The sequence below is a fragment of the Piliocolobus tephrosceles genome, chromosome 3, assembly GCF_002776525.5.
Source record: "Piliocolobus tephrosceles isolate RC106 chromosome 3, ASM277652v3, whole genome shotgun sequence".
NCBI classification, from domain to species: Eukaryota; Metazoa; Chordata; class Mammalia; order Primates; family Cercopithecidae; genus Piliocolobus; species Piliocolobus tephrosceles.
Window position 1 is genome coordinate 34,031,024 of NC_045436.1, and position 21,768 is coordinate 34,052,791.

General features: G+C 37.2%; 1 protein-coding gene across 7 annotated transcripts in view; it reads right to left on the reverse strand.

Moving 5' to 3' along the window:
- Positions 1-351: 351 nt before the first annotated feature.
- Positions 352-21,768, reverse strand: part of GUCY1A1 (guanylate cyclase 1 soluble subunit alpha 1) — a 64,876-nt gene continuing 43,459 nt past the window's right edge. For 6 of the 7 annotated variants that reach the window (XM_023228042.2, XM_023228052.2, XM_023228021.3 and 3 more), the window contains 5 exons: positions 19,367-20,076; positions 16,849-17,334; positions 13,123-13,266; positions 8,249-8,403; positions 352-2,685 (listed from right to left, as the gene is read on the reverse strand). In XM_023228042.2, the coding sequence (XP_023083810.1) occupies positions 2,484-2,685; positions 8,249-8,403; positions 13,123-13,266; positions 16,849-17,334; positions 19,367-20,076 (1,697 nt within the window). In that variant the 3' untranslated portion in view covers positions 352-2,483. Of the gene's footprint in view, positions 2,686-8,244; positions 8,404-13,122; positions 13,267-16,848; positions 17,335-19,366; positions 20,077-21,768 lie in introns of those variants that run through there. The other variant, XM_023228062.1, reaches the window with a different exon arrangement.

Genomic DNA, 21,768 nt, shown 5'->3' on the forward strand with positions numbered 1-21,768 from the left:
CCTGATTACAGGCTGTTTGTCCACTACTTTTCTATCCCCAATACATCAAAGCTCTGACTTGGGCCCCTTATTTATTTTAAGAACCTATTCTCCAGGGTCTCTACTCTGGCTACCATCAGTGGTGTGGATCTGAAAAGTTTCTCCCTAATCTCTATGCTTCAAAGCAGATAAGACAGAGAAAAAAAGAAATTCCTTAAATTTTTTAGCATCTGAATTGTGAATTTCGTATGGACTCTGTCATGGAAATGTATGTTCATCCTCTTTAAGATCCACAAATTATTCTGTGTTTAATGGGTCTTTGTAGGCTGGTCTGGGGAACCTATCACAGATGATTTAACTTCTCTGTGAAAATATATTTTTTCATAAATTTTTATGTAGATAAAATGCCAAATTCATAGAAAAGTTGTAGGAATAGTACAAGAAACTCCCATACAACTTTTCACCAAGAGTATATACATTCCCCTCATTTGTTTTGTGTATATGCTAATACATCACAAACACACAAAATACTTTTTGAATTCTGATTGAACTTTTTGAGGGCAAACTGAGGTCTGCTGAAATGTTTGATCAAGACTACATTCCATTTCATGCTTTTATATTTTTTTATTTCTATTATTTCCCCATAATAAGAGTTCTGTTCCAGAAAGAAACATGTATTTACATTTTTGTTTTCCTTGTAAGTAGTGACTTAACTTCATATATTTGTGAGGATGTAACTATACTTCTTCAAGGCCTATGGTACTTTCCAATAATAGGGTGAGTGTTTATTGAGTCAAAGTCAGTCCTGTAAGACATTGGGTTATCACTTAGTAAACAGCATCATTGTAATATCTATAGTAGTACCCTTGGAATACTAGAGGCCAATCAATAATGAATATTCCTGATGTCACCATGGGCTAGCCTGGGTACTAATGGAGGCAATTAAAGAATTTTTAAACTGAGTTATTTCTCAGAACCCCAAATAAGAGTTCCGCCTATCTACAGCTCTGCGAATATTGATTTTAAAACTACAAGGTTCATTTTTTCTTGCTTTAAATTCGAGCTCTTTTTAAAATCAAATCCTTATCCCCAGCCAAAACGTAGATTTTTTTTTAGTTCACCAGAGAACTTCAACTGACCTAATTAAAAATAAAAGTTCCTAACTGCTTAAAGGTTTATGTAAAAAAAAAAAAAAAAAAAAAGAAAAGAAAAAAGTTGAAGCTCTGGAAAAAATACTTAGACATTTCCATAATGTAGTCACTGCCTCATTTGCTTCATCAATACTAACAATCTTTTTTTTTTAAATCAGGATATTCCAAGTAGAATAAAAACACTTCATATATGTATATTTAGTGAGACAAAAACTTGATTCTTAGTTCATAGACATGCACCAAAATGTTCAGCACAAATACTCAAGAAAAATGAGATATCCACCAAACAAACAAGTCTTATTTTCTACTTCTGTACTTAGATTTTCTTCTTAAAACTTTAAATGTCTCAGCATGGCAATAGAAGATGTCTGCTGAAGTAGGTCCATATTGTTCCAAGTGTGCCTGCATGTGTGTGTACATGTGTAAATGTTTTACCAATGTCCTTTATGGTGAGTCCTCTGTATTATTACTTTACTCCCATGTTGCTTCCAGCTCAATTAGATTTGAATAGTATTACTGCATTTTAATAGAAGATAGAAACCTCTTTTATTTGGAATACTTTGCTATTATGATAGTAAAATGAATTAATAGGAATTAAATTGCTAATATGGATTAAAATAGCTTTTGCCATTGTAGAATTTTAAAACATGTCAAACAAAAGAAACATTTATTGTTATAACACACATTACTATGGAGAGTATTTTTAACTTCAAGAACTAAAAATAATATTTGATATTTACAGAACTATTTTATAATTGTATTGCATCTAATCCCTAATTGCTTATTTTCTAAAAAGAAAAAAAGGGGAAAGTGCAATAGAGAAAAAAACGTCAGCCTATATTCAAACATATACTAACAGTTAAATGAGAAAATGCAATACAATGCAGAGTTGAAAGTTTGAAAGAACTGAGGGTGTCAAAGAATGTAATTTCTATTTAGAAACCTTTTTTAAGACAACACTATCACAAACACACTTTCATAACCATGGTATTCCACCAAGATATGAGATTGTAGGTGATTCCGCCAGTTTGTACAGTTGACTACAATTATCTGATACATGTACAAGGTGCTGAATTTTGAGTACAGGTAGTAAGTGATGGTTATATAACAGAAATACTGCCCCAAAAGTAACTTTTTAAGTTTGTGTGTGTGTGTGTTTTTTCCTCCAGAAGAACTGAAGTACTGAAGTGAGTACATTTTGTCATGTTAAATGGGAGAAAGAGTAGACTGTGACTTGGCTCCTGAAATTTTAATACTGCTCATTAGCCATCTACAAACCTAAAGTGCTTTCAGAGGCTCTACACATCTTCAATGAGTCAAACCCCAAAGACTTATAAATAGGTATATAGGTTGCTAATCTATTCCTGATGCTTTGCCTAAAAAATTGGCATTGCCATCTTCCACATCTTTCTTTTGGAAGCATGGTTTTGAGTTTGTTCCTTGTTGGTAAGCATCCAGAAAATGGCAGATTCCGGGGATTTCACTAGGGAAGTTAGGTGGAAGTTCTTCCCTTGATCGAGGGGTAAACACGAAACCAGGACAGTCTTTGAGTAATCTGAAAATATTAAAATAAAAATATTAAAATATAATACTGACATAAATGTTTATCTGCTCTTAATGTATTTCACTTATATTGGAAAAAATTATAAAACATTTTTGCAAAAATAATATCCACACAACAGTGCAATTTGCAGTAGTGAAAAAATAATCCAAAGATTTAATAATAGCAAAGTATCCACACATAACCATGACAGTATTAAGATTTCCTGAGTTGAAAGACGTAAGATGTCCATTTATTAATTCATTAATTTTGTAAATATTACCGTAATCACGGGCAAAGAAAGTAATCATGGGCAAGAAATTGTGAATCGAAATTACAATGACAAAAATGATGTGACAGCAACTTTTGAATCTTTCAATAAAATTTTTATGAATTGTAGATTAGCAGGACTCAAGTGAGATTTAATTGTACATATCGCCACTCTACTTACTAATGATTATTAGCAATATTTTTTCTCTGGCACAATGTGCTCAGACTTGTCCTACAAATAAGAGATCCTAGGCCTGTTTACTCCACACACTGGACAGCATCCCTGCATCCTCCCCACTTGCCATTTTTGTTTCTAATGATCCCTGGATCACCACATAAACCTCTAACATTGACCCACTGACCTGGATCTAATGTAGTAGACATGGATGCACTGACCCACTGATCTGATGTGGTCTCTATTAGTCTGTAATAGTTTTCGTTACTTCAAAAAAGCAAACAAAATGCAGAATATTATCCCCTAAAATTAAAACTCCTGACAATGTTTAAAAGACAGTAATGTATAATTGTCACTACCCTGCTACATTCTGAATCACTGGTTAGAATTTGGAAGTGGAAATTTGAAGATACGGGTTTTTTTTGGGTATAGGTATGTATTCTGTGTCCTAAATTTACCTGTGTTTCAAAAATATATCATGGAAGCTACATTCAATATTAAACAGATTATTGTATTATTAAAGAAATATCATTCCAGAATTTAATGTATCATCAATAAAGCTCTCCAAAGAAAACTGCGTTTTGTCTCTGTACACCTTCTTTAGCATCTGCTTCTTGTACTGTACTTTGAGTAAAACTAAAATCATGCCGCTACTGTTGACTAAATTTCCCAAAGCATCGGATGTTTAATTGAAATTTAAATTATTTAATTATTTCAAGTTCTCCTAGTACATGGAAGAAAAGTGAAGTATCTCTCAAAGAAAGAAATTTAAAAAGCTGTTGAAAGTATTTCACATTAAGTATTTGTATTTTGCCTAAGTAAGACAGTATTAACTACTGCTTTCCCTTAGGCAAGACATAAATACCTCATATATGAGAATAAAAGGAAAGTAAATTATTATTGAAATCAATACAAAAGGAAAAAAGATATATCATATTTGTCTATAAAAAGTAGAAATGACTTCAGCAAATGAGCTGAAGTTCAATATAAATTAAATTAAAATTTCAGTGTCATCCATGTATGTGCATATAAACATAACTGAAACAAAGAAAGAGAAATGTTAATAGTTACTATCTCTGGGTAGTGAGATTATGACTTATTCCTATTATTCACTTTATAATTTACCAATTTGGTAAATTTTCTGAAATGGGCATGTGTTACTACAGTAATAAAAAATTTATTTAAAAGATAACACCATCTATGCTATACAAACCTGTACGTGCATTTTAGTAACATTGCCAATATAGTGAATCTAAGATTTAAGTCATAAGCATTGTCCTGTTGCCAAAAATATATGTCAACGTGTTGTGGTCCTCTGCTGAAATACTTGAAATCCTGAATTATATTTTGAAGAAAAATGAGTAGTTAACATCAGTGCCTCCTAACATGACTCAAGACCACCAGACTTTGAGATACAAAATGCCAGATTTTTAAAGAGTTTAGTTTTATACTGTTAAAAACAATCAATATAGGAAAAAAAGGAAAATATGTTTTTTATGTGTAGAAGTTTTGTTGTAAGGTAGGATTCCTCAGCATGCACATACACATATAACACATCATTGCACACTGAAAGAGAAACACAGATATCAGTGAAAGGACAGGTAACTGACTCCTACTTAATAGAATGATTCCTCTTAACGCTTACAGAGAGAGTAGAATCATATTATCTCAGGGTATGGAATCTTATCCCTACCTATTATACCCAGTAGGACCATAGGCCAACTACCATTACAATGAAACCCAGGGATTTTTCCAATTCTCAGGTTATACTGAGTTGTTTTCATATCCAGGAGTCAACAGTCAACCAGTAAATACTTCTTGCTTTCCTTCTGTGTTCCAGGCGCTTATCTAGGAGCTGGGGATCTAGAATGTGTGCCACAGGAAGCTAACATTCTGCAAAGGGAGGCAGACACTCAACACATAAATAAATACTGCATAAGACAATTTCAGATACAGGTGTGAACTGAGAAGATAAAATAGGATAATGAGAGTGTATGTGAGGAGAAGGTTGTTGCTATAGTTATGATAGTTAAGGAGTGTCTCTTTAAAGAGAGGAGAAGAAATGATCACTGTAAGGTCGATGGTCTGAATAACTAGGTGGATGGTGATATCATTTTAAGGTGATTGGTAAGTTCGCCTGGGTGGGAAGGAAGTGGATTTCATTAGTCTGTGTGGGAAATCACTCATTCTAATTCGGTCCAGTTCATTTTAATATGTCAATTAGTCATCCAAGTGGAAATATGTAATAGGATATATATGTCTGTAGCTCCGCGGAGAATCATAGGATGGGCTAAAGATTTTTTTAAAAATGGTTAGAGTCATGAAAGTTCAGACACAGAAGAGAATAGGAACAGAGGCTCTGGGCACTACAATAAAGGTTTGGTAGGGAAGGAGTTCCAACAGGAGACACTGAGAAGGTGTAGACATGGGGTAGTGAGAAAACTAGGTGAGTGCGGTGCCAAAAATTTAAAGAAGAACATGTTTAAATGAGGCAGTTCTTAGCCTATTCAAATGCTTCTGAGATGATAAGGAGAGAAAACTGACAGTTTTTTGAGACGGAGTCTTGCTCTGTCGCCCAGGCTGGAGTGCCATGGCACAATCTCTCCTCACTGCAAGCTCCGCCTCCCGGGTTCCCGCCATTCTCCTGCCTCAGCCTCCTGAGTAACTGGGACTACAGGCGCCCGCCACCATGCCTGGCTAGTTTTTTGTATTTTTAGTAGAGATGGGGTTTCACCGTGTTGGCCAGGATGGTCTTGATATCCCGACCTCGTGATCCATCCCCCTCAGCCTCCCAAAGTGCTGGGATCACAGGCGTGAGCCACTGCGCCCAGCCAACTGACAATGATTTTAGCAGGGCACACTGATGACCTTGATAAGAACCGTTTGAGTGGAGTTAACACTGATTGAAGTGAGTTGAAGAGAAAATAAGAGGTGGAAAAAATACAGATAGTGAGTATAGACAACTTCTTTCAGTTTTGCTATAAAACAGAGCAGAAATTTAAAATTGTAGCAGAAGCTGGACTTGGAAACAAGGAAGTTTTTATTTTTCAAGAGTTTTAATAGATATGGTTGTATTCTGTTGGGAATAATCATTTCATCAGAGAGAAATTAATCATAGACAGAAAGAGTTAATTTCTGCAGAAAAGTTAATGAGAAGGTGAGAGGAAATAGCACTCACAGCAAAGCTGTATCAACCAGGGGCAGGAGGGGAGCTGGCCCAATGTAATGGGAACAAAGAAGGAAGAGATGGGTACTGGGGTAGCTCTGCTGAGAGAACCTACAGCATGAAGGTGGCAAAGTTCCTATCTGACTTCTATTCTGGTGGTGAAATATGAGGCAAGATTATCAACTGAGAGTCTGGGCTGGAAAGGAAAGGATGCTGGTGCTTTAAGAAGGGAGAAGGCCAGGTGCAGTGATTCACTCCTGTAATCCCAGCACTTTAGGAGGCCAAGGCGGGCAGATCACTTGAGGTCAGGAGTTCGAGACTAGCCTGGCCAGCACAGCAAAACCCAGTATCTACTAAAAATACAAAAATTAGCCAGACATTGAGGTGGGCGCCTATAATCACAGTTACTTGGGAGGATGAGGCAGGAGAATCACTTGAAACTGGGAAACAGAGGTTGCAGTGAGGCGAGACTGTGCCATTGTACTCCAAACTGGGCCACAGAGCAAGACCTGGTCCCAAAAACTAACTAAATAAATAAATGCACAAGAAGGGAGAAGATGCTATTAAAGAGTTACCTCTGAGAATAGGAAACTTAACTTGCTTGGTGTAATTTAGCTACTGTATAGATCTGAAAAACTTCTTTGTTACTTAAGAGTTTCCAATATAGTGAGACAAAATGTACATGATAGATACATTTCTACTTACCACAGACTGGTTTAATTTCTGGTTAAAGGGAGAAGTGATACCAAAATGGCAGATTTTATTGAAGCAGGCTGTACACTACATATTGTCAAGGAGACAGTGAAAATAGAGGTTCTTCTGATGCTAGATGACACATGGCTCCTCTGACTGTGTTAACACTTGCTGCCAGTGCATAAAATTGCGATCTTTGAAAAATCCTTGATGACCAGTTAGTTTTCCTCTGGTAAATTCTTCCCTGTATGATAGGGCATTTGACTGGCTTTTGTCCTTGATTGCAGGGAGGGAGCTTCTAAAACTCTTGGAATTTTTTGAGTTATAGGAGTATCTGTTTTCCATGAGGCCCTTGGATCACATTTGAGTTTATATTAATGAGATGACTCAGAATGGGGGCAGGGCCCCAGAAAAATCAGTCTTGTGGATAGAAGGTTGGGGTTTTGTGCTAGCCTAACCTCTGAGGAGGAGAGTGGGGGTGGTGTCTGAGTTCAGTCACATGGCAGTGATTCAACCAATCATGCTTACATAATGAAAACAATGACTCCATACATCAAACTCAAAGCTCAGTGTGGTAGAACTTCCTGGTTTGTAAACCCATTGATGTGGTCGGAGGGAGATAAGTTCTGATTCTATGGAAGCTCTGCACCTGGGACCCTCCCAAACCTTACCCAATCTGTTTCCTCGTTTGGTTGGTTCTGATTTGTATCCTCCAACATAAAACTGTAATAGTAAGTATAGCAATTCCCTAAGTGTTTTTGAGTCATTTTAGCTAATCATCTAACTTGAGAGGTTCATGGGAACCCCCAAAATTGTAGCCCAGTCAGTATAAATGCACACTTAGGTCCCGAAGGGTGGCTAGCATCTGAATTAAGGGCAGGCTTGTTGGGTTCTGTGCCCTCTAACTTGTGGTTATGACTGTGCTCAGTCTGGGTGGTTACTGCCAGAACTTCACTGCAGTGTACTAGCTGATGTCAGAACACCTATCAACGTACTGAGAGTGTTAATATAGGCTTCTAAAAGAAGAATGATGGAAGAATAGGTAATATCTGTCCTGGATTTATGATTGGGCCACAAACACCTCAGGCGAGTCATTCTTAGGCTAATAAGCAGTGTAAAAAAGTTAAAGTGAGGTTGATAAAAGTTATCACGTTTCTTTTTTCTTCATGATTAAGGAAGAAAAAAGTTATGAACAATGAATCAAATCAATGGGGAAAATGACAATTGTATATAAACAAAAACAAGAGATTTTAGGTGTTTAACATAATTACTACCTGTAAGTTGTTGGGCTGACATTGATTTTTCGTGGTACACTGCAGGACTCAAATTTGTTAGCCAGAGTGACATTGTTTCCAAAAAGACAGTAACGGGGCATTTTGACTCCAACAACGCCAGCAAAAACTGATCCAGAATGCAGTCCAATTCGCATCTGAAAGCAAAAAATAACGTGATGTTCCCAGTCACTGGTAAAACACTTCCTACTTGTCAGCGTCGTTTGGATACCCTGTCTAAATTATTTTACCATTCACCCGCAGCACACCACCCCTTTCCTCAAAACCTCCAGCCAATTTCCCTCTACTCCTCATATGCAATTAAAAATGACTAGTGCAGAATCAATAGTCACATTTCCTAACTCTTTCCCATTTAGATTTATTACACAAACCATCTTAATTGTGTCTGTCTTCAACCTCTGAAACAAGTTTCCATGCACAGGGATCACAGTTACCACAGCAACATAGCAAGGGGGATATGAGCTGTTTATGTGAACCTGCCACCTCTCCATCAAGTGAGACAGATATAATTTCTGGACTCCTGGAGTTGTTTTCCCAAACACTGACAAAGAAGGGCAAATGAAGCTAGCTCTAAGGATATTAAATATATTTTTTAGACATTTTACCTTAAAATAGCTTTATACTAAACACTATCCCACTGCTCTAATGACTTACAACTGAGGAAATGAAATTGTAATATTTAAGCAGAAAATGACAGAGGAAGCAGAAAGTGGAAGTTACTTGAGTCTGACGACGATGTCTATATACATGAAACTAAAAGTCCAGACTGATGAAAGATCAGATTTGTGCCATGCCTAGATATAAGGGGCAGTCTGGGATACGTTGTGGCAAAATTTTAGGAATTCTGGAAGTCTCCAATGACTTGGAAAACCACTGAGACAGAATGTTTTATTTTATTTATTTTTCAGAGATACAGTCTAGCTCTGTCACTCAGGCTGTGGTGCAGCGGCACCATCAGTTCACTGTAACCTCAAAACCCTGGGCTCAAATGATCCTCCCATCTCAGCCTCCTGAGTAGCTGGAACTACAGGCATGCACCACCACACCTGGTTAAGTTTTAAATTGTTTGTAGAGACAGGGTCTTGCTATGTTGCCCAGTTGATTCTCAAACTCTTGGGCTCAAGTGATCCTCCTGCCTCAACCTTCCAAAAGTGCTAAGATTACAAATATAAGTCACCTTGCCTAGCCAAAGCAGGATATTTAACAATGGAATCTTCAAAGGTCTGATTACTTGATGATCTTAAAGAATTCACAAATACTGAAATTACTGCTACTACAATGCAAGCTAAAGTGGGGATATTTTAAATGACAATGATGATACCATGTTCATTATTTTCAAACTCTATGTTTACTCAAACATTTTAAAAAGTTGTATTAGATACATGCATTTTGAATGAAGACCAAGAACTCAGTAACTTAGATATAATTTAGATATCAGAAGAATTCAGTTCTGTCTAGTTTTAATAAGTAATTTCAGGTGTCTGCTGGAAACTTCCCAGACTCATTTACTTTTAAGATGTCATATGAATTCTACAAAATTTTCAAACAAAAGCACTAGATTGTGAATCAGGAACTTTGTATTCTAACAAACTCTACTAGTAACTGGTAGTCTGGCTTCCTTAAGTCTCTTTACTTCCCTCTGATCATGTTTTCACCTATAAAATGCAGGGTTTGATTATTTTTAAAGAACTTCCGCATCAACGTTTTACATTAACAAGCAAAACTTAGATGTCTGTTATATATCTGGCTTTGTCTCTTTTAGGAAAATATGAATTTACACATATAACAAGTGATAGATAGAGAGACAGACAGGTAGATAGATAGAATAAAGACTCTTGCCCATAAATATCAACGACGACTTTAGCATATTTAGATTGAGGAATTATTGCTTTCTGTGAGCATTCTTCTGGTTAAACCAGTTTTTCTTCCTATAGTTACTCCAGCTTATTATATGTTAAATTTACCATAGCATTTTTATTTTATTTCATAATTAAAATGTAAATATATTCTGTTCGTAAAAACCGAAGTCATGCAGACAAGGCAAGTGTCCCTCCTAGTCCTTCCACGCCATGCTGCCTTCTTCCCCTTCTCCAGTTTTGAATCTCTCAACCCCAGTATTTTCTTAGAGAGCTTTTCAAATTAATCAGCAAGATTTAAAACACAGTGTGTTTAAGATACACATTGTGCCCCGAGCAGATCTCTTTTCACTGGTAACAGACTTCCGTGCCAAATAATGAAAGGCAAAGGCAGAATTCTGACTCCCGGGAAAAGTTTGAATGGGAACCTACATCTTTTATTTGGGACTGCTTGTGGCAGAGCCCATTTCTCATCATAGGCCTCTAGGCTTAGGAAAGGAGGGGTACTAGAAGTTTGCTTCCATGTTCACTTGTCACCTACCGACTTTCACGGTTACACTCAGCCCACTGGTCTCTGTCACCAACCCACCTGCTGCTTTCTAAGCCTGACTGGATGGATGTTAGTGAGGAAAACAATAGGAATAAGTGAATAGATGAATGATTTGCCCATGTGACATGCTAGAGGAAAGTACAGAGTTTGAAAAATAAAAAAAGAAAATATTTTCTATTCTTTGACTTCAATTCTATACCGAGAGGTAGCAGGGCAAAAAGCAGAAAAAGCCTGGGCTTTGAAGCCACATGGACACGACTCCAAATACTGACACATAGGAGACTTGACTGCTCGTGTCTGCTGGTGAATTGTAGATTCCTCTTTAAAGTGTTGTTATAAGGATTAAATGACGATGTTTAAGTCACAATATGCTCCTTTCTGATACACATTAAAGTTTCCCTACTAAAAATACTCTCCACTCTGCCTCTGTGATGTTTCACAGGTATCTCTTAAGGACGTCAGATATTTCCCAGGACTGCAGGTTACTACACATAAAAAGGTATGATTAATGACTCCCTTTATAGGTTTTTTAAACTAGCCTATCATTATGCAGGTAACTATCTTTGAAACTAACTATAAATAATTCTTCCAACTTACAAAAATCTAAAAATACATTTATACAAATAACAAAAATGCCATAATATTCCTCCACACCAAACATACACATCTTAATTATAAAATGCATTTGTGTGAAAATCACTGAAAATGTTGTTAATAGTCTATATATTTTTAACATTTACTTTGATGCTACAAGCCCCCTTAAACAGATTAGAAAGAGAAAGAAATATATAGTCCTCCTCTAAAAAAATGCAATTATAGAAACTAAATCTGAAAAAGTCAGGTATTGTGATGCTTCTAAAACATACTTGCAAATTATTTTACACTCCTTCTATTGATTCATGGGCTTTAAGCCCTCTCTCTTCTGGGCAGACTTATGATTGCTCTGACCGATAGAATACAGCGGAAGTGTCGCTGTGTGTCTTCCAAGACTAAGTCATGGAGCTTCCACCAGTCTTGTTCAGTGGGAAATGAACCACCTCATAAGAAATACATATTAGCGCACCACATGTAACACTAACAATCCCAGCTGAACCCAGCCTTTCAGCCACCCCCACCAAGGAATCTGACATGTAAGTGAAGCAGCAGTCTTGGAATGAATCTTCCAGCTCCAATCGTTGCAATCCCAGCTATTCCAGGCACCCTCACCCATTTCAGTATTCCCAGCTGAGGTCCCATAGATTGTAGAGCACAGACGAGGTATTCCTGGTATGCCTTATCCAAATTTTTGATGCACAGAATCCATGCATAATAAAAGATTGTGATTTTATACCCTTACATTTAGAAAAGTGTGTTGCACAGAAACATATAAATGGGATGACAATAGACTTAGAAAATAGTTATGAAAGCTTAAACATATGGCTCCTATTAAGGTTAAAGAGAGTTAAGGATAAACCTCTAAATACATAGTTTTGTTTTTAAATTTCTTCTTTCTTCTGTATATGTTATATAGCATACTAGGTAAGATTTTACAATACCTCAAAGGCTTATTTCTGAAGGTAGTCAAATGGGGCCTGTCCTATAAAAATTAAGGGACAGATTCACTGTGAGACAAATAAAGGTAATCTGCCTATATTCTATCTATTAAACCAATGCCTACCATGTTAACTTTATTTCCTCATGTGTGGTGAGATATTAGTCTGGAATCTGGCTCATCTAGAAATGTTGAAATGTCATGTGCCTTGGAAAATATTGGTGGATTAGCAGTCAATATCCATTCAAATGTAATATCCTCTCCTCCAGGAGTTGGAAAACCAAAACTACATTTTCTAAACTAACTTGCAGCTTTTAAATGCAGTTAGGCTTGGTAAATCAGATGCATAGTTGCATGGGATTTGGCAGGCACCATCTCCACTATAACTCAAGCACAATTGTGGAAGCCTTCGTGTTTTCTATAGCATGCTTCTAGAGAGTCCATTTTCCCGTCACTCACTTTGTAACAGTCATGATGCAGGATTGCCATCTTGCTGATTATTACAGTAGATATGGTTTTGGAGAGGCAGCAGCTTTCCAAACATGGCAGTTTCCTGACTGTGGCTTTGGTGGGACAGTTTTGGAATCAGCTTTGAGATTTTTGAAAATGCAGTTGTTCTGAAGTTTGCCTTTAGGAGCTATTTTATTTTGACAATGGAAAATCCCCATACTATGGGAGACATTTTTTTGAAAGTCCAACTTATAGAGGTGTTCTTCTGTCCTCTCAATGATTCTGTAAGCCTATATCCTATAATAAATTTCTTCCAATGTAAACAAGTTAGAGAAGGTTGTGTTCTCTATAGATTTTGCTTTCTCTCTCTCCCTCAACTGAACCCCAACTGATACACTATGGTTTTGATAATCAACTAATATGCATTTGCTCTTGTGATATCTCCTAGAAAATATATCATCTGCCTTACCTTGATAGGTTCTCCATGGGGAGACATAACTTCATCAGAGAGCTCCATCATCTTCAGGGCCATCAGTGCTATCTGAACAGCATGAGTATCACTCTCTTTGTGTAATCCCCCAGCTACACAATAGGCATCGCCAATGGTCTCCACCTAGACATAATATATTTTCCATACTATAAATAAATGCTCAGGAAGAATCACAGGCTATATCATATAGAAGAAATTAAGTCATACAGCATAAATCTCATTGCTCAGGCCTTCTGGAGGATCAGGGTTAATCAGATACTCCCAGAAATGGCTTTCTCTTTCAGGAAATGCACAAGGTTTAGACCCATTACATTCAGTCACTGCACTGAGAGGCAGCACAGCCCTGTGAACACAATAACAGTTGGCTCTACTCCCAGATTTGTCACTGACTCATCATATCATTTCATGTCTTTTTTTTCACCATATAAGATAGTTTTTGTAGAAACAATATATTTTTGAATTATAATACATTGTTTAAAGATGTTGGGATCATTTGCTTGTTTTATATCCTCCTCATCATAAAATAGTATTTTGCCTCAAGTCACTACCCAATAAATGTCATATGAATGTAGTAAAATTGTGCAATGTAAAACCAAGATATTAATAATCATAAAAGTAAAAAGAAGTGTTTTTTCTAAAGGACCCTTGGGGTCCTCATAGAAATTACATGTCTAATGGATACTAATCACAGTTATAGAAATGAAGATGTTGAACCAGTAGGTAAAAACAATGGTGGTGCTTGAAGGACCACTGGAAATCAAGCTATTATCTAAAATTTAAGTATTAACCTTGTCATTATCATCATCATTGTTGTTGATGTTACAGGCAATTTTTATCTGTCTGTGATACTGGTTGCAGAAAGCAAATAGTTAATTTAAATCCACAAATAACCCCCTAATTCTAAGAGCTGCATTTTTCTTCTCCTCCAAATATTTATTGTAACTATAAGACCCTATTCTGATCCAAAACCTCAACTGTGAAGGATGAGGGTGAGAAAGGAAAAAAGAAAGAAGGCACAAATCTTCAGAAATTCCCCACTCAGAGTGAATGCTGACACCCTTATTGTGACTCCAGATTTCTTCATGACCTGTCTTTCTCCTAGTCTCTGACTTTATCTTCTTATTCTCCATATTTCTCATTTAGCTCCAATGTCACTGCCTTCCATTATCCCTTAAACATATCAAACATGCTCCCACTTGCTATTCCTTTCTCCTGAGCAATCTCTCTGCAGATAACCACTTGGTTGTCCCTCCTTTCCTTCAGTCCCTGCTAAAACCTCACCTTATTAGAAAAGCCGATTGCTACCACCCTCTAAGAAACAGCAATCACCCCTTACCTATTGCCCTTCTTTTTCCCCTTAACCTACTTTATTTTTCTTTCATATTATTATACTAACTGAAAGACTATAAATTTACTCATTTGTTTACTGTCTTTCTTTCCCCTAATCATATGTAAGTTCTCTGAGTTTGTTTAGTTTATTCACTCCTATATTACCTGTGCCCGATAATAATGAACCAGGTGTCAATGTCACCCATGAGCTTTTTCTCAGCAATGAGCACATAAGAAATGCTCATCATGATGGCTATCACAGGTGCTCAATAAATATGCTAATCAGAAGAAGTTCTACCCCTACCCTACCTGATGTTAGGGGCCTGCCATATCTGCTTTTGTAGCCCCTTGTACATACTGCATCCCTTCGTCACGTCATACGGAAATCTGGTGTTGGTCCATTCTGCCCTCTTCTCCTTCTCCATATGTGAACTTTCCTCACAGGGATTGTACCCTCTAGCTCTGTAGCCATTGCCCACCCATGCTGGCAAATGCTGGATAACCAGTATATATTTGCTGAAACAATTGGTAAATGAACACAGAGAGAAACAGAAAAATGGCCAAAACCCCCAGAGAGACAGAAGAGAGAAAACGAAATTAAATAAAGCCATAGTATAATCAAGTCCTGGAATAAATAAGGTTGACTATTCTTTTGAAGCCATTGGCACTCATAGGGTGGGCCTATGATTATACATTGTGTATATCTGAAACCCTTCTATATTTATTTTCAGCTGTCTCCAAGTAATCTCAAGCAAAACCAGAAGTGAAGAAAAAGTAGAGATGAGGACTGGCATAGAAGGTAATTTACTATCTAGCTATGGCTCTAGTTAGATTCTTCAGGGAACTCTGTGGCTGTTGTCCTTATACCTTACAGTGAGGACCATAGTTTCAAAATGCTTGTTAGGATATTTGAGAACTATACCCTATATCCTTGATAGAAATAACCAAAAGTAGAAGAGGGCTACTTCTGTTAGCAATTACAGCAGTTTGCAAGGAAGAAAGACTTCCTTCTCACAATTCTAAGAGAGGAGACAGTCTCAAGATAGAAAATGTCTACAAATAAATACAGTAAACTCCGCAAGAGGCCATCAAACTTAACCTAACTGAAGCCAATTATTTTTTCTGTAATTATACATGGGCCTCTTTTTCCCCAAGGGAATCATGGCTCTGTTTGGAATTTCCTGTTAGGAATTTTTTAAAGTAAGGTTTTACTTCTACCATCTAGAACAAAACAAGACAAGAGCTTATGTATTATCATGAATAATATTTGTTTCTTCCTCAATAATTTATTTATTTCCTGTTGGGTTCAGCTCTGAAATGTCAGAATGTTATGTGGCAAGTTAAGAAGATGATTCAAGCCATACAAATGAGAAGTATGCTTTATTCCTAGTGCCAATGTCTAAAAGAAAGCAAAAAAAAAAAAAAAAAAAAAAAACAGTAAAAACTTTTAATTCTAAAGAAGTAGACAGAACTTGAAATCTCTTCATTAGCTCTCTTACTAATAGTAGTTACATTTAAAAAAAAAAATGGTATCAGGGATGGTCACTGCTATATCTCCCGTGCCTACAATGATGCTGGCTCATCCTGTATGCCTGATGAATATCATGTATTATCTAACGTAATCTTTATAACAATCCTGTTCATGAAGATTATGGGACATAATGTATGTTATTCATACATATAGACTCTGTGAGTGAGCATTATTTTCTCTTAGAAGTGATGATAAAGGTTTTTTTAACTTAGTTTACAAAGCGAGTAAGGCAGAGAACAAGATTTGAAGACAAGTCTTTGTTTTTCAAATGTCTCCGCCCTTGGCCAAGCTGCAAAAATGCCTTAAGTAGGTGATTTTGATTTCTGTTAACTGTCTATGAAAAGTATCATGTGAACTCTGTACTGAAGTAATCTATTTAAAGGCAATTTTTATCATCCTCATGTGTCTGTACTCTTACAGATACAAAGGATAATGTTTCCTTGTATAAGTCATACTTCGAATTATCTCACACTTAATAATTCAACTCAGTTTCCACAGTGAAGTGGCAGGTTCACTGACTATTAAACTTCTCCTATTCACAGGTCCTACACCCCATCCTCCATTCTTTGAGCACCTTATCCTCCCTCCATTCTCTGCTCATTCTTTGAGAAGAGAGCGTGGCAGTCCTCTCACAGAACAGTTATCTCTGTTTCTGGGCACATCCGGAGCTATTTCTGCCTGGAAAACATCCACATAATGAATGCACCATACCTGCTCCCAGGACTGGGCTTGCAAGACCCTGCAGAGGTGGCCTTTCAGTTGCATTATAATTCAGGTCCTAGGCACAGTGCTTGTACCCCAGTGAGTTTGCTGGTAAAATGATCATTGCCCTGTTCCACCCCTACCTTGTAGACATCCAGCTCTCCACACTGCTGGTCGAAGCGAGTGTAGAGTGCGTTGAGCATGGTGATGACCTGCAGTGGTGAGCACTGGGAGCAGATGGCAGTGAACCCAACGATGTCTGAAAAGAGCATGGTGACATTACTGAACTTCTTGGCTTGCACAACTTGCCCTTGCCACAGCTGCTGAGCAACCTCACAGGGAAATATGGAGCACAGAAGATCTACTGTCTTTTTCTTCTCCTCCTCCAGGGCTTGGTGGGCTTGCTCAAGAGTGGCCTTCAGCTTCCCTAGCCTCTTCTTCAGGCCATCTTGAGCTCGGGCTTGCTCCCCTATCAAGACCACATCCCTCAGTGCATTGTGAATTGGGATGTCTGAGAGGTAGAGCCCTCGTCCTGTAAAATCTTCTAATCTGTCCACACAGGGTGACCCCAAAAACAAGATTGCACTGGATTCAACAATGTAGATCATTTGGCCTTTGAGGTCCATAACCTATGAAGGAAAGGAGAACCAAGTGTGGTTTATTCAAGTTTCCAAAATCTTTCTGAGACAAAAGAAGGGGAAGTAGACACAGTAATAATCCCTTTGTGTTAAAACTGCTGAAGAGGAACAGTTTGCTTTCTTATAGTTCCAATTTGCTATGAGTTCTAAAATGCATGCAGACGTTTGAAGAGTATATTGGAGTATACTCTACACAGAAATCAAGATTTACAGTGAACAATGCAAAATGCTGTTGCTTCAATGCTTTCTCACTAAGCAGAGTGCTGAGGCTTTTGCCACGATATTCTTGTTAATAGTCTCACTTGGTTAACCTGAAGTTCTATTTTTTGTATAATATGGTACTTATGAAAATGTATTCTTCCTTCCTTTCTTCCTTCTTCCCTCCCTCCCTTTTACTTTTTTCTTTGTTCTATTTTTTTTTGTTTGTTTGTTTGTTTCCTTCTCGTTTAGCATGTTTCTCTTCTCTTCTCCACTTCTCCCGTAGTACTTGCTCCATCAGGCAGGTATGGAAATTAAAAAGCCTCCAAAGGTAAGATTTGTATCCGAATTTTTTTTTCTGTCATGAGTAGCTCCCCAGAACTACCTTTTGGAAGTCATTATTTTTCCAGAGACTTCAGCATGAGGTATCTGAATCTTATAGGAGAGGCTACTTCCCCATTTCAACTTTGCCTCCAGAACATAAGGAACCCTGCCCTCCACCACACAAATAAAAGAGTAAACCATACAGTAAAAAGGACTGTACCAAGGAGGATGTGAGAGAGAGGGGGCTTCAAGTGATCATCCTGAACCACAAGAAGGTTTACTTGCGGACGTGTGGACAAAGATGTGCATGTGTGTTCTTGCAGCTAAAAGCCAAAAGCAACCCAAATATCCTTCAATAGGGTACTAGTTAAATAAAGTAGAGCTTGGGAGACCAAGGTGAGCGGATCACCTGAGGTCAGGAGTTCAAGACCAGCCTGACCAACATGGCGAAACTCCATCTGTACTAAAAAATACAAAAATTAGCCAGGTGTGGTGGCACATGCCTGTAATCCCAGCTACTCGGGAGGCTGAGGCAGGGAGAATTGCTTGAACCCTGGAGTTGGAGGTGGCAGTGAGCTGAGAACACGCCACTGCACTCCAGCCTGGGCGACAGAGCAAGACTCCGTCTAAATAAATGAATAAATAAATAAAGTAGGACACAACCATATAATGGGATACCAGTAAGACTCCAAGGAAGCCAAATAAACCTATATCTAATGACATGGGAGGATGCACAAAATATATTGTTTCGTGATAAAAGAAGTTGTAAAATAGCATTTTTTTCTTTTAAACAAAAATGTGTATAATTAGTTTTTCGTTTTTTTGCTACAATAAACACCTTTCAATATTACTCATTTTTAAACATCTCAATATATTATTTTATGATAGAAAATAATAATAAAGCTATTTTCCTTTTGGGGAAAAAATAGTGCTTCTGCTAAAGTTATACATGTGTGAAATCTCTCTCTTAGCTTTGCTTGTATTATCAACTATGAGTTAGCAAACTTTCTTTCCTGAGACTAAATAGTTACCAAAGTTCTCTACCATGGGATGACAGATTTTAACCTCCACATTTGGTAACAATTAATCAAATAAATTATTTTTTATGTCTATTAAATGTTGATTAAAAATCCATTTAGTTGCCTCCTACAAGAAACAAGTGACTTGTTGTAAAACAATACCTCTTATTATTCAACCTAAGTCAGCTAGATAATTGAAAACATATTTTTATATAAACAATTATCAAATTTCATTATAAAACATTCCATAATTAAAAGGCAGACTGCACTCAATAAATATTTTTGGAGTAATGTATCGAGTAAGCAAACAAATGCAGAAAGAATTTTGTTTAAGTTTATTACAGCTTTGCAATTCTTTTGCCATTGTTTTAAATATGTTTTATCAAAACATTTGAAGTGATGCATATATTTTTACGCTTTTGTTTCTTGCTCTTAAATATGAAATAGCTTTCATATTCCAGATAATATTACGTTTTCCTTACCCTTGAAGATTTCTTCACAGAGTTGTCCCATCTCCTCACCCGTACAACAAACTGCATATTCAACATAGTCATGATCCCGCTAAACGTCTGGTTGATTTTTGGAGTCAGAATTTCAAAGTATTCTTCAAAATTAGGCTTTCCTTGAAAGTCTCTCCTGTTCATCAGCCTTCTGATGCCATTGCCAAATTGCAGAATTGTCATATCTTTGTCAAACATGAAATGGAATGGAAATGTCTTGCAGAAGAGCGATGTGGGAATCACCAGTGAGGACTGGGGTTTGCTGGGGGACAGGGATGGCCTGGTGCTTTTCACGTGAACGGAGTACAACAAATAGGGCTGATTCACAAACTCGCTGCAATCATTATGGAAGCAGGGAGGCATTAACGACACTTCCACTTCGGTTTCATATAATACGTGAGCAGCTGCCTTTATGATGCCAGGAAGAATCAGGGAGGTGGTTCTCTTAGGGAAGAAGTAGTAAACATGTAGAAAATCATCCTCCTTATCCAGGCATAGAATGGAGGCGTCCTCAAGTCTGCCCCTTTTTCCTGCTTCTTGGCAATGGCTGCTCTGTTTCAGAAGGGTACTGAAGCTGTTTAAAAAATCTTTGAGAGTGCCTCCAACCACCCCAAGGATGTTTTCATCTTCCTCGTAACATATTTTAAAAAGCTCTTCACCAAGAGATTCTTTGATAACCTCCACTGGAACTCCTGAAATCACATAATACATGTTCTGCCATATCAAATACGCCACTTTGGTAAAGCTGTGCCATTATTCCTATTTTCAACTAGTGCTATTTGCTGATTAAAATGAAACCCCTATATCCAAATTATCTACCTGGGTTAGCGTCTAACATTCTAGTAACTGAAGAAATATCCCAAATTAATTCATTGAAAAAGAATGACCACTTGAATATAATACACAGATTTTTATCTCTCTGAAACCTAACTATAAAAGATCAATTTGAATTCCAGTATTAAGTACATTTTGGCAAAATTCCTCCAATCTTTCTGTTGAAAACAAAAGCAATCCATCCTCATGAAGAGGGTCTTCCTCGCTGAGGGTTTCCAGCAGCGAAAGGGTCAGACACCGAAGTTAATTTCAAATCACTGGTCATGAAACTCAATTTTGTCTAGAAATGATTACAAAGCATTTTTTTTTTCCTGAGTAAAATAGCATTCTTGTTTTTTAGTGTTAGTAGAAAGAGTGTCTGCTTGGAATATGTAATTTACTTTCTATAGCATTTTCATGAGTGCTATGAGGTTAGAAATAAGCCTCTGTATGTCTGTGTCTTTTTACAATGTTAGGCTTTTATTAATATTACTTTTTATCATAAAAGCCATGAGATACATGAAGTTTTCAAGAAGGCAATTTCTTTTTTTTTTTTTTGAGACAGAGTCTTGTGGTGTTGCCCAGGCTGGAGTGTAGTGGTGCGATCTCAGCTCACTGCAACCTCCGCCTCTCAGGTTTAGGTGATTCTCATTCCTCAGCTTCCAGAGTAGCTGGGACTACAGGTGTACACGACCATGCCTGGCTAATTTTTGTATTTTTAGTAGAGATGGGTTTTTGCCATGTTGGCCAGATTGGTCTCGAACTCCCAACCTCAGGTGATCTGCCCACCTCGGCCTCCTAAATTGTGGGGATTACAGGCGTCAACCACCACGCCTTGCCAAGCGGCAATTTTTTTGGGACTTTTTGTTTACTTATTCTTAGAGCTACAGGCACACAGGCTCAAGTCACTCCACAAGTCAGTTAGTATTTTAAGTGATACATAATAGAATGCTTAATTAATATAGAAAATAGAAATGTTATAGGTTAAATATTTTGTAACAAAGTAACATTTAACATAGAAAGGAAAAAGAGATAGGAGAAAGAATTAACAAACGAGGGTGGGTATAGTGAAGAAGACAAAAGGAGTCTTGGTTTCGGTCAGGCCGTCTGTTGGTCTTATAAGAAAGACTCTGAGGTGGCAGAGCCTTTGGTGGCAGATGTCAAGTTTTTATCATGAGTGAATGTAAGAAGGTGTCAGTTAGGACGACCGTTTTGAGTTGTTGAAGGTTTAATTTTTTATAGTTGCAGAGTCCTCTGGTGAGAACTGATAGTGAAAAAGTGTGTTTTTATCTGGTTGTATGTAGTTTTCACTATTTAAAATTTGTTTATTAAATAAAACATGTTATTTTTGTTGGCAAAATGCCCTAGGAAATACAAAATGAAGTCTTTTTTAAAGATGGAGTTAGTTATGTCAAGGGTGTTCTGTACGATCTTCCCTTTCTATAATCTCCTTTAATCTTTACACTCTGAGTACCACATTTTTTCTTATCTGTAATGTGGGAAAAAGAACAGTGCCCTCTTCATAGCACTGTTGTCAAGTGTGGGGCTTATGTTCAGAATAGGAGGGGCTC